The following is a 17,705-nucleotide window of genomic DNA, read 5'->3' as shown; positions in this document are numbered from 1 at the left end:
CTTGATTATTCAATTGCTAACCCACAATAGTGCCGACAGACTATGGCCCTGTTCAGCAGACACCTTAAACCATGGCTCTAACCACATTGAATAAGGCTTTTTGCCTTATTCACCATGGTTAAAGCCGTGGTTTAAGGTGTCTTCTGAACAAGGCCTATCAATCTTGGAGTGGTTTGTCGTGGCTTGTTTCCAACTTATCCCTTCTGCCTGCTCCCTGAATGTATCCCAGGACTCTTTGCAGCACAACTCACATCCTGCAATCCTTTGCTCCCTTGTTACATCAGCAGCCTTTTACTATTGGTCCATTGATTTTTCTGGGCGTGTTTAGTCTTTGCTGGTTCTGGAGTGAAAATCAACCAAGGCTTCCCTCACACCCCTGAATGATTCACTACCTGCAAATACTTGTTTTACCAGTAAAAATTGTAAACCCTGACATGTACATCTTCTTTTTGCCTTGCTGTGCAGAGTTAGCGCACTGCTTCCTTTGTCTGCTCGAGAAGATTTTGCTCATCCTCCCTCACATCCCCCTCTGTCCTCTGACAGATAGAGAAGCAGCTCTCTGCCCCCACCCAACTGCTCCACTCTACAACAGCCTGAGAAGAGGGTTTTTTTTTGGGGGGGGGGGGAATGCAGAAAAGGACAAATGAAATGATCAAGGGGTGGAGCATCTCCCCTATGAGGAAAGGTTACAACACAGCTGGGATAGTTTAGCTTAGGAAAAAGGTGAATGAGGGGAGACATAATAGAGGTGTACAAAAGGATTAGAAAGTGGATCGAGAGACATTTCCCTCTCTTTCATAATAACAGAACCCGCGGTCATCCCATAAAAGTGGGAGATTCAGGATAGGTAAAAGGAAGTGTTTCTTCACACAGCGCATAGTTAAACTATGGCATTTACTACCACAAGATGTAGTGATGGCCACCAATTTGGATGGCTTTAAAAGGGGGTTGGATAAATTCCTGAGAAGGCTACCAATAGCTACTAGTCCTGATGGCTGTGTGCCACCTCCAGTATCAGAGGCAGTAAGCCTATATATACCAGTTGCTGGGGAACATGGGTGGGAGGGTGCTGTTGCACCATGTCCTGCTTTGTTGGTCCCTGGCCGACAGCTGGTTGGCCACTGTATGAACAGAATGCTGGACTAGATGGACCCTTGGTCTGATACAGCAGGGCTCTTCTTCTGTTCTTATGAGTTCAGGCTCCCTCCTCACCTGCTCCAACCCCTACCACTGTCCCCGTCTACCAGAAAAGCAGTTCGCTTACCTTTCTCTCCTTACCTCCACCCAATCCACTGAATGACACACCCCATAGTCTTTCTTGAATCCTCCCCTTGTCCACCCCACCCCCATTGCTCTCTGACTACCAGAGATGAACATTTCGGTCACTCTCTATCCTTTGCTCACACCTCCACTCTCCGATGGTTGGAAAAATGTCTCTCGCTCACCCTTGCCCTTCCCCCTTCCATTCCAAGTTTTTGTCCCTCCTCACTTGCTCCACCCCACCATGCCTTACTTCATCCAGAGAAGCAGATTTGCTCACCCTGTCTCTTTGGCTCCCATCCTAATCTGGGCAGGGGGAATACTTATACAGCCCCAGCTACTGAAAAGTATACTTATGGGAAAGGATGCTTATATAGGTATGAGTAAAATGGATTCTAAGGAGTGTGTGGGGAAGCTTACCTACATTATTCTATAAAGTAGAACAGCTGCAGTGGGGAAAGGCACTTCTGCACTTGTAAGTTTTTTTTAAACTACTGTGCAGTATTTATGCACAGTATACATGTGGACAATGGTCACAGAATGATAGCTGTGTGGATATCTCAAGCTTCATGCCGTGATGCTGTTGGTGGAATCTGCAGATGCAGTGGTGGCCGATTTGAGCACTCCTTCATGGCAGTGGTGGCTCATTCTCAGCCCCTGGTCCTGGAAGCTGGGGGTTGTCTTGCAGGTTCATGCCCCCCTCCCCAGATTTGCAGCTGTTGTGTAGGGTGCAGGAAGCAACAATGGAATCTGGTGCAAGGTCTTTCTTCACATTCAGAAGTATGTAAAGGGATCACCATCACACTTTTAGGTGCACCAAAACAATGCAGACTGTGGAACCTTCTCTGACCATCCTGGAACAGGTTTCCTCCATAGCTTTGTTCCCCCACTTCCACTCCACCTGCAGCATTCAGGTGCTGCAGAGGCACTTGAGAAGCCCCTCTACATAATATGCACTCACACTGGAAGAGCTAGTGCTGGTCCTCACAGTGATCACTAAGGTCTTTTACAGCACTTTTCATGGTGGTAGCAGTAGCTGCTGCTTCTGTCATCACTCAATTGTCAGCTCTTTCATAAGCAGATGAGAGGTGTGGTAGCAGGCAGGTATCACAATGACTAAGCTGCAGAGACAGGAGGAGATGAAGGCAAAGAGGAGATGGAGAGAGAAATGTGGAGATGTTGTAGTTTGGATGGAGTAAAGAATGCTTTCTTCAGTTACGTGGGTGGATGAGAAGGGGTGAGCAGCTTTTACTGTTGGAGGTATGGCTGAATGGAGTCCAGCAAGACCATGAGCAGAGCAGAAGGGTTCACACAGCACAGTAGAGGGCCAGGTAGCTTTACTCATCAGACAGGGAAAGTATGTTGGGCTGCTTGTACTCAAAGTGTAGAAAATGGGGCTATTTGTCCCAAAAGAGAAGGGGACAAATTGCAGTGGCAGCAAGGACATATTGTAGTACTGATCTCATTTACAAAGTTCATGAGATTTTACAAAGTATATCTTTTCAATGGATTGTACAATATGGACAGTCTAACTCCTTCAGAAGTTACTTCAGTTGCAAACTGAGATGCTTCATGTCCATGACACTTTCAAAGATGTTTATGTAGGTGTTTGGCCACAGGGCACAACGAAGACACAACTAAACTCAGTAGAATTGCAAGCTCCTTTAAGGTCACTGTGTAGAGAACAGACAGCAGGTTCACAAGGGAAAGGAAAAAAGGGTGCTGTCAACTGAAGTGGTGAACTCAAGAGGAAGTGTGGGAAGTGGAATGCCAGGAAGGAAAGAGGATAGAGACGGCAGCAGGGCACTCTGTTGTTAGGCAGAGTTCAGCAAGCAAAATCACAAGGAGTGGCAGTGTTTTTCATTGCTCCTGCGGAGTGACTCTGTAGCACTTTCGAACAAGCCGTACTGAAGCCATCCTGCTGAGTTCAGATGTCACAACAAGCCATCCTGAAAACAAGCCACCATGGACAACCCAACAATAAGCCAATAAGAGTTGCTTGCTTGTGAAAAATAAGCCACTGTGAGGAAAATGTGCCGGGTTCACCCAACACAACCCACCATGGTGGGTTGTCATGTCATGCAAAGCAGGTAAGCAGGAAGTGGAACTAACAAAGAAGGGGGGGAATGACAGGAAAAGAGGCATTGCATTGACTTCCTTATGAGTAAATACACAGAAATAGAAATGAAATGCCACTATATATCTATCGCAAGTTCATAACTAAGGCTATCCTCTACCCACTTATCTGGGGGGTAAGCCACATTGAATTCAATAGGACTTACCTTTGAGTAAACATGCATAGATTGCACTGTGAAAATTATGTTTTGTAAAATCTGAAAACAGACTAATTTCCTATTTTGCCCAGTTGAGCAAATGTTTCTCTGCCAAATCAACAGCTTCTCTGCCAAAAATTCAATACTGAAGCTAAAATGTTAGATTTGGTATCATCAACCACTGATTTTGACATTCAGGTACTTATATTTCAGCAGGAGGCGAGGTGGAAACAAGCCCAACTTTTCCCCTGTGGCGGATACCAAGGTGTATTTTAAGTGTAAAATTGTGTTTGAGTGCTAGAACAAATAAATGGCTGTGATTGAAGGATGTCCAGCTCCCAAGAAATCAAGAGAACTCCATTCCTGCTGCCAGCAGATGGTTAGCAGCAGGCATGATTCCTCTCTCCAGCTGCTCCATTGTTCTGCAGGTGGTGCTTTGATAACCATTCACACCCTCAGTCAATTGGTGGGTGGTTCCAACTATCTATACATCTTACTCCCAAGGCTGATGTAAGTTGGAAGAGCAGGAGATGTGCTTCTGATGCTGCAGGCAAAGTTTCAAACCACTATTGCTCCTTCCCCCCCTAGGCTGACATGACTGGCTACTCTCTGTGTTTATGGCAATGTGCTTTTCATGAGCTCACTAGAAGAATCTTCAGAGGAAGAAGTAGTGCCTCCAAAAACCAGGGGCACACTACATCAGTCACCTGCACCAGACCAGGATGTGCCTGGGCCTTCAGGTGAGATGGCTCCAGGCCCTTCCCTGTCATGGGGAGGGGTCTCTGACTCTGGAGCAGATGCTGAGTAACCCCCTGACTCCCCAGGAGCATTGTAGCTTCAAGTGATAACTCATTAGGCCTCCTGTAAGAAGGAGTGCTTACTTGCAAAGATGGTCTCCTCAGGAGAAAGCAACTTGTCTTGGGTAGGGCTCTGACCAGAGAGCTCTAATGGACAGCAGCTGAGCCTGGGTGGAGCTCAGGAGCCTTTGTGAGTAAAAGCCAGCATTCAAAGCTTGCTAGTTGCTGGGAATAACCAGTTTTTCCTGATCCTGCCTTGTGCTTGAATCTGTCTGCTATGACCTTGAACATCTTCTGGATTCTGCTTCTGGATTATATATGTATTGGACTACCTAACTCTGCTTTGGGGGTTATGTGAGAATTGTTTAACCTTCACATAACTCCTGCTGCTTGGATTCACATGTTATGACAACTGCCAGCAAGGGGTTGCATATTCAAAATGGTGGCCCACAAGTCCCATAGAATCCCAGGTTAACTCATGGTAGCTTGTTGTGATATGCAAACTAGAAGACAAGAAAACATGGCCATCATTGTTCTGCCTTTCCCAATCCATGTTCTGTTTCCCAATCCATTGTTCTGATGTTTTGTTCTGCCTTTCCCAATCCATGAAATATGATTGATTACTTTCAAAATTGTTTACAGGAGTATGAAATGTCAGGCTTGAACATGATAAACATATTTGAAAGTATAAATATGAATTCTGTGGTGAAGAGATACATAAACTCCAGTATACAATTATTTTGAATTGTTTTGCTATACAAAAAATAAGTCTACAGGACTTACCTCTTTGGAAAGTCTGGTGAAAAGGTCTCCTCCTCGTAGGAAATCTAGTATAAGATACAGCTTTCCTTCTGTTTGAAATGCTAGAGTAGAAAAAGATGGTAATATTGGATTTTTAATAATAAAGCACTTGACAAAAAACTAATTACAATGGATCATTGTAACCTTCGTTAAGCATTATTACTACTATATGTGAGCCAGATCAAAAGAGAAGCAAACAGAGAGGTAAACCTCAAACTGGGGTCTCAAGGTGAGTTTATTGGTTCAAATACACAGCCCAATATGTTTCAACAAAATATCTTCCTCGAAAACATACAACTTTTCCTTTTTTCAAAAGATCCTTTCTCTGTGTTTCTTAAGGAATATAGCATGTGGACTAGAACACCAAAGAAGCACCTTTTGAAATAGATGGAACTTGTAATGACCACATCCAAATGGAAGACATTTGGTTGAAATGTTCTGGGCAGGGTATTTGAGCCACTACATTCCCCTTCAGGAAACAGTTCCAAATTTTACCTCTTTTTGCTTCTCTGGCTGTTTTTGGTGTTGTTGTTTTGCTTTGCTTTTTGCTCCTGTAAGAAAGCCAGAGTGCTACAAAGTAACATCCCCCAAAACTATGAAACTCTCTCACATAAATAAATCTAGGCAAATTTTATAAGCCTGCAGAAATTTCAAGAACTTGCTGAATTGCTAGCATAAATTCAAAACAGCACAGTGTTGGTTTACAGAAGTTAGCACCATCACGGATATTGTTTCATTTGTCATGGCATTCTTGTCTTCATTTGTGAATAGCCCCTGACACACATTCCTATGCTAACCCCAACATTCCTTTTGTAACACTACAGATGCAATATTACACTTTTAAGGAGCTTTCCCATAAGACACAGGGCCAAAGCCAAACAAATTCAAGTCATTGCTTGCTCAAAAGACACTGCTCATGGATCAGGAGGGAGAAAATAATCCAGTTTAAGTGTGGATTGGTGGGATGGTTTTTTGACATTTTAAATATAATCTCTATATAAATTGTAAGAGCTTCTTTCACACACACCCACACACCATGCATTTATTGAATATGTGAGGAGGAAATGAGTTCACACCAGCAAGCCACAACCCCAATGGTGGTGCACCCCTGTGGCCACACACCCTAACGTCCACATGTTCAGTTAAATGCATGACAGAGCCACTACATATAAACTATGCATGTGCACACGGAAGGGCCCTGTCACATATTCAACTGAACACATGGACATTAGGGGCATGACTAGCCGACAAGGTCCTGCTCCCGCTTCATATGTTCAGTGAAAGCATGAAGGGGGGGTGTCAAAGAGCCTAATGGGGTTTTGTTTTTGGGATCATAACCAAATTTCTGACTGGATGACTCTAGTAGCATTGGGTGGTGTGTGTTTTATTCTTCTTTTTTCATAACCACAGCTATCAAGATTGCTTGATCATCTAAAATTTCCATAAATATTAGTTGCCACAAGTAAGAGCACTTCAGCAGATGTAAGGGCATGGTTTGAAGGCACATGATCCAGTAATCTTGTTGCTGCTAAGCAGACCTGGATCTGGTCAGGGCCTGGATGGGAGACCACCTGGGAACTCTATTTATGCCACCTTGAGTACAATGATGGAAGGTAGGCAAGATATAAAAGAATAATCTGTCGATGGGTACAAAATATTACAGATGGCCACTTAGTGATAGAACTCATCAGGTAACTCAAGCTTTATACAAGTTTTTATCTTTCAGTCTAACCTACTTTGCAACCTTGTTGGGAGGTTAAATACCACCTTGTGCTCCATGTAACATAAATGGGATACATTGGTAGCAAATTCATAAATATACTCTACATTGGAACAGGGGATCTAAGACCATCCACAGGTAATGCATTTGAAGAGCAAAGTATGATATACATTCAGTTGAAAATGTCCATAGGTAAATATGAATTCACGTTACCGTAATGAAGTTTTACAATGAAAGGGTGATTCACTTCTGCCAAAATGTCTCTTTCCATTTTTGATCGTACACGATCTCGGACTATAAAGAGAGAACAATAAAATATCAGAAAACTCATGTTATATTGTTAGATCTGCCACTGTACTGATGCATCACTGTGAATAACTCATTTATTTTTGTATGCATGTTGCTATCCCCTTTTTGGAGCATGACAACCAGGAATCAAAGGCAGGCATGTGCTGTGCATAGATCTGGAGCATTGTTTGCTGCTTTCACTGCAGCAGTACCGATTGCTGAAGAGACAAGCCACTTTAAAAACATAACAGTGGGAACTGCTCCAGTGAAAATAGCAAGCAAAGTTTTCCTTCCTCACACAATGCTCTCTTGCAGGTGCACAACCATTGTTGGGGATCTTGAATTTTCTTGCTAGAACACCTAGAATAGCAGTGGTAGTAGATGAACAGAAATCTTTCTGACATATACATAGTGTTGTGCTGCTGGTGTCAGACCTATTGCTTTGTTAGTCTGATTGTTTGCTAATAGTCTGGGATGACATTTCAAAACTAAGAACTAGTGACAGGAGATGGTCTTCTGGTAGCTAGAAAACATTCTCTAGCTTTTGAAATAAGATACCCATCAGAGTTTGGAGAATGTGACACTGGTCCTGCTTAGAAGTGAGACTATAGATACAGCACTTTGCAGTCAGAATGGAGAAAAAGAAGGGGGGGATTCCTAGCAGGAACTGGGATGAAACCATTGAAAGGCTGTACAAGTTGATTAGAACATAAGAGCCATGCTGGATCAGACCCAGGGTCATAGAATCATAGAACAGCAGAGTTAGAAGGGGCCTATAAGGCCATCGAGGCTAACCCCCTGCTCAATGCAGGAATCCACCCTAAAGCATCCCTGACAGATGGTTGTCCAGCTGCCTCTTGAAGGCCTCTAGTGTGGGAGAGCCCACAACCTCCCTAGGTAACTGATTCCACCGTCGCACTGCTCTAACAGTCAGGAAGTTTTTCCTGATCTCCAGCCTGATGTCCATCTAGTCCAGCACTCTGTTCAAACAGTGACCAACCAGTTGTCGATCAGGGACCAACAAAGCAGGTGATGGTGCAACAGCACCCTCCCACCCATGTTCCCCAGCAACTGGTGCACACAGGCTTACTGCCTCGGATACTGGCGTTAGCACATAACATTTGCTTTTTATACTCTTTGTATTTGTGTTTTTAACCTGTTGGTTGTTTTATTATGGTTTTAATTTTTGTGAAACGCCCAGAGAGCTTCGGCTATTGGGCGGTATAAAAATGTAATAAATAAATAAATAATAAATACTGGCGTTAGCACATAACCATCAGGGCTAGTAGGCCTTCTCCTCCAGGAATTTATTCCCCCTTTAAAGCAACCCAAATTGGTTGGCATCACTACATCCCTGGGGATCTGGTGGCTACACATGTTTACTCAGAGGAAGTCCCAATCAGTTCAATGGGGCTTATTTCTAGGTAGTACAGGATTGCAGTTTAGTAATCTGCTTGCTTCCGTTATGTCCTACTTGTATTATTGTAAGTAAATTAGAATGTTTCAAAGACTTTCTAATATTCATGTCCCCTCAGCCAAAGGAAATGAGAGGTTATAGCATGGTCCCTGGAACTTCTTACCACTTGGGGAAGTTGGGGTATGCATAACAGACTCAAACCATAGCAGGTACCAACCACAGATCAGTCCTAAGTGAATTGGAATATTTTGCTGACTTAATGTTACTGGAAAGGATGACTCACTGAACACTGCTTCCTGAATACTGTTTTGATCAAACACTGCACTTTCCAAATGAAAACAATCAGTAAAGAAGAAAAGTCAGAGGCTAGGGCAGAGGAGACAAGTCTTATTATCTAGTGCAGAAAACATGGTAATGATTGATATAGATCAAACAAGCACAGACCAAGAGAGAAATATAATTAGGGAACATTCACTGGATCATTCAAGAAATGATCCAGAACATGTAAAACAGCAGGTTTGTATTTCAGACTAATTTGCAAGGTTCTGCTCATTAGATGATACAATACAATTCTGGAAATATATTTGTCTCTTGATCAGAATTTGGGTGGGCCTTCACAATCACTGTAGTAAGTGCCAAGCTTCCACTTTTTCCTAGGCACATGAGAGCAACTTTTGTCCTGTCACACATAGAAGCACATATCCAAGTGTGTCATAAGAAAAAGCTACCAAAAAGCATCACCATCCCTACTTTTGCTGTCCTGTTATTGAAATTTGTAAGGGAGTTGCTAATTCCTCCTTAATAGAGAGAATGTGGTACTAGCATCTATAAAACAGGCCATGATTACAGTGCTCATAAAGAAACCTCACCTGGACCTGGAAGATGGGAACAACTATAGTCTTTCTGAGCAAGGTGCCCAAGCAGGTGATCTCCAGACACTGTTGAATTAAACTCATTTTCTAGATCTATTTTAATTGGGCTTCAGGTGTGGTTTTGGAAAGGAAACTGTTTTGGTCTCCTTGTGAGAAGAGATGACTTTCCCTGGGAGGGGGAGGGAAAGTACGTCTCTGTGGATTTTCCTGGCTCTCTGGCTTTTGATACCAGTCACCATGGTATCCTTCTGGATAGGCTGGATGGTTTGGATGTTGAAAGTAGTGTATTATAGTGGTTTCACTACTTGAATGGCTGATTCCAGAAGGTGGTGCTCTGGGATTATTGCTCTGACCCCTTGGCAATTTTTCCATTGGGTTCTACAGGGGCTCTGTTTTATCCTGTTTGCTATTTAACATTTACATCAAACCACTGGGAGAAGATTTCCTGGTATGTAGACTGAGGTATCACCACTACGTAGATGACACCCAGATCTATTTCTCCTTTTCATTTAACATATTATATAATGTTCAATTAAAATAAAAACAAAATAAAGAGGGGGGAAACTAAAACACCAAGAGAAAGAACACGACAAAAATATACAAATTCACATTAACCATTCACAACACCATTTATAAAAAAAGAGAGGGGAAAGGTTTCAACAGTTCTATTTCAAATATATACATTAATATAAGCAGTCCATATTTCTAAATAAGCATCCAGATGAAGTTGACAATTGTAGGAAATATGATTAAATGTAGCAAGAACAGTAAATCTTCAGACACTGAATGATGTGGTGGGTGTGTATCCTTCCGGGCTTGCAGTATGAGTTTCTCTGCAACTGTAAGGGCTCTCAAAGTCCACTTTTGCTGTCCATTACTTAAACCCCACATCACAGGAATATAATTTAAAAGAACAATTATCACAGATTCATTGAGAACAAAATTTATATGAGGAATGACTTCCAGTGTGAAAGAAGGAGAAAGGGGACAGCATCCAGCTGAGGCAATGGATCTTCTTCATCAGTGCCCAGGCGTGATAACAGACTGGATGAGAGTCAATAAACCCGCAAAAATCTGTGAGTGCCCAGTAAAGAGCGTACAATAAAACACTCATCTGATGGAGCTCTGAGACTCAATCCAGACAAGATGGAGATACTGTGGGTGAGTAGTTCATTTGCTCAACTGAATGGTGTTCAACCTGGTTTGGGGGAGATTGCATTCCTCCTAAAGAGTCAGGTAAATAGTTTGGGGTGATCTAGGATCCAATCAGTCTCTTCAAAGGACATAGAGGGAGAGGGAAAGCAATGATGTAGTCAAGGCCATCAGTTAGAAATTCAGCTTCAAATAAAGGTAGTTTCTGCCTTTAATAGCTCAATAGATAGTATTCTTATGTAATAGCATCAAACTTCCACAGCATACCCTCAGCAATGTTGTTCTTCTGATGTTTTGTTCTCAACCTTAGGGACGCTGTTCTTATATAATGCCATCACATTGTTCTGCTACTATGAGCATTTCATTTTTAGTAACAAAATCAAAATGGAAAGGAAAAAGTGCGGAAAGGAAAAAGGACAAAAGGTGAATCAAGTCCAATGGGAAAGAGCACATGTTTTGCATGCAGAATGTCCCAGGTTGAGCCTCTGGCATCGTCAGTTTAAAAGGATCATGTAGCAGTTTATGGGAAAGACCTCTGCCCAAGACCTTGGAGAGCTACTGAAAGAGTACACAATATGGGTTGTATGGACAAATGGGGTTGTATGTTACTTCTCCTCCCTGCTCCCCAAAGGGTCCTGTTCCAGGCTGGCTGGAGCCCTGAATATGAACAGCACCAGATAGGATTTGGGGGGTACATTGTGTTGCAAGGTCCCCATTTGATTATACCAACACCACTTCCCAACTATCAAGGAAATCAAGCAAATAGGTATGTGGCCTTTCACCTGTGCCCACCCTGTGCTAATTTAATTGCTTTGGGACTCTTCTATTATAAATCAAAGTATCTATGCTTTCAGCTGTAACTGAAAATAAATTAAGAACACACCACTTTCTCAACCAACTGGAAGTGTTGAAATATTAGTCACCAGAGTGTGAGCCTCCCAGCGAGGACAGGAAGGGTGTGATGGCCAAAGCAAGCTAACCGCAAATGAACAGATGGTCATGATTTCTCAATAATCATGGACGAGTTGTTTTTCTGCCCTCGGAAACATTGCGCTCTGCACATGCATAAAATTCTTGCCTATCATTGGTTAACAGCTTACCTGTTACTGTATTGGTGTATTAGATGAGGAAGTTCTGGCTTTCTTTCTAAGGAGAACTGACCCTATAAGTATGTTAGCCTTTCCTGAAAATAGTGGTCAGTTCCTTGGATCCTCTGCCACCTGGCAGTGCTGTAGCGCTGCTCGTGATAAACTTTTCTAAAGCAAGAGAAATTGTGTCTTGGAGTCTTTGAACGCCACTCAGTGATCCCTATTTAGAGTTGGTCTGCATTTCCAGGGTTCCTCCACACCAACATTCAGTCCTATTTTCCCAATATTTCATCATACTTCAGTGTAACTAAGAAACTACAGTTATCGATGCTCTGATAACCTCTTGTTTGGATTACTGCAATGCGTTATACGTGGGGCTGCCTTTCAAAACAGTCCAGAAACTTCAGCTGGTACAAAACAGGGCAGCCCGTTTACTAACAGGGACTTGCCAGCAAGACCACATCACGCCAGTCCTTTTACAACTTCATTGGCTGCCAGTCCAGGTCCGGGCCTGATTCACAGTGCTGGTACTAACATTCAAAGCCCTAAACAACTTGGGGCCAGGTTATTTGAAGGAATGCCTCCTCCCATATTTAGCTGCATGGGCCCTAAGGTCATCCACAGGGGTCCTTCTCCGTGAGCCCCTGTCAAAGGAAGTGAGGCAGGTGGCAACTAGGAGGAGGGCTTTCTCTGCTGTGGCACCCCAGCTGTGGAATGAGCTCCCCAGAGAGGTTCGCTTGGTACCTACACTGTATTCCTTCCGTCGCCAGCTGAAGACCTTTTTATTTTCTCAGTATTTTAACACTTAATTTAACTTAAATTTAAACTTTGCTGTTTTAATTCCATATTTTAATCTATATCAATTTCTGCTGTGTGGTTTTATCCTGGTTGTGCTTTTTATATTGTATTTTGTATTTGTGTTTTTAGACTGTTGGTTGTTTTATTATGCTTTTCATGGTTTTAATTTTTGTGAACTGCCCAGAGAGCTTCGGCTATTGGGCAGTATAGAAATGTAATAAATAAATAAGCTGAACCCAGGATTATCCAGATTGGAGCAGAGTTGACTCTGAATTGTCACCAAGAGCAGGCAGGCGGTTTAGTCCCCACCCCAAAGAGATTCCTGAATGCACTCGTTTACATCCACGTCAGTGAACAGCTGCAATTCATTCCTATGGGGCAAGATAAAAGGCATCACTTGAGGATACTGTTACAATGAGAATCAAATCATCCTCTTAGCAAGTACCGTGGCCCACACTGACATGGATTCTACAATGAGTTGCACCCACACATCCCAGGGCTCCTTGAAGTATATAGATTCACATGTTAATATAGACCCTTCACTACAGGCTTCCCACTCAGGGCAGTGATGAGCATTTTGCTAGTATTCTACAACTGACTATCATCTGTGAAGCATGGCAACCCAGTGAATGCTATAGAGCTATTCCTGAAGTATGTGTGGTGTGCAGATGAGCTTTTGCCCATGTGGGATTTTTATTCTTTTCTAGCCCAACTTTAAGCTTCATTATATCATTATCATTTTATTAATCTTAAACTGCCCCACCATTCAATTGCAGATGACAGGCAAGTGTTACTTCACCATGAAACCTGCAATTTTAAAATAAACATATGTAAAAGGCAGTCTTTAAGGCCTTTGAGATGACATGAGTAGACCCACAAATTAGTATGCCTTAGGAAAGTGTTGCTTTCTTTTTTAACATATCATTACTAGCACATTTAATTTTAACATTTGGAAATCCTCATGCTGTTTCCTCTTTTTCACATTTAGCATCCTTATAAGTATAAGATATGGAAACTACTGTTTATCCAACTACTCTACTAAAACCAGCTCTACTGAGGATGGGGCAAAATTGCTCTCAGTCATGAGAACCTGGATCCTAGAGACACTGGGCAGAATCCAACGGGGCGCTTATACCCCCAACAATTCACTAACACCCCTACCGATTTCCTTCTGCAAGCACAGAGTCTTGCTGATTCTGTTACATAAGTGGCACCCACCGTGTATGTAAGGGAGATTTAATGCTTTCTAGAGAAAGCCATGAAACAAGTGGAAATGTTTATTTCTGAAAGGAGGCAAATCTGTGGAGCTCCTTTATGGGAGCTCCACTGACCTACCCCTTCCAGAAACAAGTGTTTCTGCTTGTTTCAGATTGCTCTCAAAGTACTAAATCTCCATTCTGAAATGGTGGAGAGACCACTTGAACAAACGAAATTGGAGGAATTATGTAAGAGAATTGGGGCGGAGGTAAGCACTCCATTGGATTCTGCCTATTGACCTACCTAGAGCTGCTAGGACACTTGTTACTCTTTTAAAACTTTAGTAATTTTATTTGTACCCGAACTTTCCACCAAGAAAATGGTACTCAAGGCAGCTAGGAAAATGGAAGAAGTATATCAAGGTCAAATGTTAAATCATATGTATAACAAGCTGAGACCAAAGTGGTGGGAGGGGGGATGAGAACAGAGGGGAAAAGGAGACAGTCCATTCCTGTTTTTGTCCCCCTCTCCCACTCCCCTTCCACAGAGAGATTTGTTTCTGAGCTGCATCTAGTGAAATCCCTTCACAACAAGGGTGGGGTGGGGCTGTCTTGATGTCGTCTTTGCCCTGGGTTAGATTGGTTAGATGATTGGTTAGATGACACATTGGTTAGATGATGCAGCCGCAGATTTGAAGCCATCCTGGGGCAAAGAGGTGAAGATGCGCAGCTTAACAGTTGGGGACTGACTCAGACTTTTCCAGCCAAAGAGTGGTCAACCCGGCTCTTCCGCTAGCCTGTCCTCGCTCAGAGCCACTCCAGGAGCATTCCCAGGTGGAAAGCGACCTTCTATTGGTCACCAGAAGCCATGGGAGGTGGAGGGGGCAGGCCCAGCAAACCTAATGGCTGCCAGAAAGCCTGCACTGCCTCCCCTCATTAGGACAACTTCCCACCACCGTGCACCAGGGATAGTGTGGGGTTGGGTGGCGGAGCGGCACCAACCCAGCACTATGAAGACAGCCCCCCTGTAATATAGAGCAATAGTGGAGCAGGATACTCCCAGGAGAGGTATTCAAAGGGATTACCCCAACCTGTAAATAAAAGCAAGTTAAAAGCTGCCTCCCCTCATAAAGACAACTTGCCGCCACACACCAGCGCTAGCGTAGGGTTTGGCGGTGGAGCAGCGCCAACCCAGTGCCATGAAGATTGCCCCAGTGTGTAGAATGTGAATTAGATTTGTATTGCAGTCCTAATGTATTTGTATCGCATAAGATGATGATATACCATTAACAAGAAGTAACCCCTCTTTGTGGAACAGGAACACCTGTGATTTCCCCCTACAGCCCCCAGCCCACCCTCAAAATCTGCTCCAGAGGGTTGGGGGATCATCCAGAGTACATTTTGGGAGGAGAGGGGAGGAAATTCCTGTTGTGTGAGCAGAAAGGCCATAATTTTGTACAGTATAGAAGTGGGAGGTGCTTTCAGTAAAGGTAGAAGATGGCACTGTGAGGCATGGAAGTGGAACACTGGGCAAGGAGGGAAGAAGGAATTTTATAGGAGTGAGGAAAAGACCATGGGCTCATCTACACCAAGCAGGATATAGCACTATGAACGCAGTATGAAAGCGGTATATAAAAGGCAGGAGCCACACCAAGCAGGAAGTGATATGAAAGCGGTATATGGGTACGTGTCAATGGGCCCCAACAGTTGTCAGTGCACTTCAATACTGCTATAAAGCAGTAGTGTGGCTCCTGCCTTTTATATACCACTTTAATAGTGAAATATCCTGTTTGGTGTAGATGAGCCCCTAGACTAAATGGCACACAATGTCCTGAGAGCAAAAAGAAGAGGAGGAAGTTGTCAATCAGGAAGAAGTCAGACAGGGAAAGATGTGGGCCAGGACTGTGGTGTGGGCAGTTCACTGGTGATCCAGGATGTAATAATTCCTAAAACTCAACCTCTTCTACCCTTCAACATGCTGTTTAATGCTCAGTTCTCATTTCATTATTCTGGTTGCAAGATATCATCTCTACGGTACATCTTGAAGGCTCTGTTCTATATAGTAGGAATTCTTTTTTCCTCTCATAAATAATAAACTCTCCCAGCAATGATTTCTTTAACGTTGTTGAGAGGTTTTATTGCCTTATCATAAGCTTCGGGATTGAGAATTCTTAGTTAGCTTGGACAGAAACAGATGACTGCAGCACCCACAAAAGCCACGTGTGTTGTTTAAAATGTATTTTTATAACCGAAGCATTTGGCCTGTTGGCTGTATTTTTAATTCATCCAGTGAATGGTATTACTGAGTTCAAGGCTGGAGATATAAATAAATCCTTGCAAACATAAGAGGTGTGTGGTAAAGTTGAACCAATGTCAAAGAAGCCAAGATTTGTTTTTGTTTTTCCAACTCTCCACTTTTGGCAGGTTCAAGGTGGTTTGTCTAAAGTGCAACAGTATGAAACTATAGTTAAATAAAAGAAACAGGAAAAACATGACAGCAAGACAACTCTTGGATGTAAAAATAAACAAATAGCAATCCAGTTACCATCCCAAATCCATCAAGTCAGTCTCCAAAAGCCACCGAGACTTGCCTTCATTACATGAGATAAAATCAGCAGCAGCTGATCAAAAGATCTTAAATGGCATGGGAGTTGATATAATGCAGCAGCCTTTATAATATGGTGGTCCAAAGCCATGTAGGGCTTTAAAGGTAAGCATCAGTACCTTGAATCCAGATAGGAAACTCACAGGCAGCCACTGGAGTTCCACAACCGTTAGAATACTTTTTTATTGTCTCTCCACATTTAGTAAGAGGTGAATTGCAGCATTTTGCATTAGCACTTCTGGATTGTGTTCAAGGACAGCCCACGCAAAGCACATGATAGTAGTCAATACTTTAAGTTACAAAAGCATGAATAAATGTGGTGAGTTCTCTTTCCTCCAAAAAGGATCAGAGTCTGGACAACCGGTGCAGCTAATGGAAGGCATTAACAACACTGCAGCGACCTGTTTTTCCAGGAACACAGCAGGTCCCAGGAGAATTCCAAAGGTCCAAACCTGTTCTGATGGAGTGAGTACCACTCCATCCAAATCAGGTATAGCAACTCCATCAAGAACATTAGGATTACCCACCAGCATCACCTCCATCTTGTCTGGATTCAACTTCAGTTTGTTTACCTTCATCCACTTGCCCATAGCTTCCAGGCAATTGATTTTGAGCCAAGACAGATGCATCTGGATGCTTAATGAAGGAAAAATACAGCATAGTGTCACCAGCATATTGATGACACACCCAAGTCCAAAGCTCCAGATGATCCTTCCCAGAAGATTCCTATAGATGAAGTCTATGGACCTGACTGTAAACTAAGTGAGTCCCAGAGGCAGATATGGAGTCCCTTAACTGCAGGAGCTAACCCATTCTTTATAACCCATACAGAACCTTTCCTAATCTACAAAAACAAACCAGCCCCTGTATGTGTGAAGACAGAATGTATGAGTGTAATGAATCCCAGGTTGAAGCTGCTGAATTGCAGCCCATACATCAAGTTCCAAGTTTTCATATGTGAGGCTACTAATTTCAAAAGTAGTAGATTTTAATGGTGTACTGCATAGGATCATCAGACCAGCTTACATTTTAAAAGTGCTTCTCTCTGAGTGCTAATCTCCTGCCCATCCACTGATCATTCCCTGCCAAACCGTAGATTGCTTGACAAATTGATTTTACATTTATGCCTGCAGTGTCCACCAACTCTATTTTGGCACTTCTAGTTACATGAAAATATTGTGGATATTTCACAAATTATACGTAGATAAAACATGCCCCCAAATGGAAGCTTTCTGGCTCATATGCATTTGGTATTGTCTGCAATGTTGAACAAGGTGCTCTGCTTCATCCTGGGGCAGGGGTGGGCAACTTGTGGCCCTCGAAATGTTCTTGGACTGCAAATCCCATCATCCCACAAAACAGGTGATGCTGACTAGGGCTGATGGGAGTTGCAGTCTAGCACCATCTAGAGGGCCACAAATCACCAACCCCTATCTTA

At 42.9% G+C, this 17,705-nt stretch overlaps 1 protein-coding gene across 1 annotated transcript in view; it reads right to left on the bottom strand.

The window, feature by feature from the left end:
- Positions 1–17,705, bottom strand: part of RPS6KA2 (ribosomal protein S6 kinase A2) — a 148,535-nt gene that overhangs the window by 50,551 nt on the left and 80,279 nt on the right. The window contains exons 4-5 of the mRNA XM_063124454.1: positions 7,065–7,145; positions 5,114–5,193 (exon numbers count right to left, since the gene is read on the bottom strand). Coding sequence (XP_062980524.1) covers positions 5,114–5,193; positions 7,065–7,145 — 161 coding nt within the window. The remainder of the gene's footprint in view (positions 1–5,113; positions 5,194–7,064; positions 7,146–17,705) is intronic.

This window comes from Elgaria multicarinata, chromosome 4 (assembly GCF_023053635.1).
Source record: "Elgaria multicarinata webbii isolate HBS135686 ecotype San Diego chromosome 4, rElgMul1.1.pri, whole genome shotgun sequence".
Classification (NCBI taxonomy): domain Eukaryota; kingdom Metazoa; phylum Chordata; class Lepidosauria; order Squamata; family Anguidae; genus Elgaria; species Elgaria multicarinata.
The sequence above is the reverse complement of the archived record's forward strand: the minus strand, read 5'-3'. Positions and strand labels throughout refer to the sequence as shown.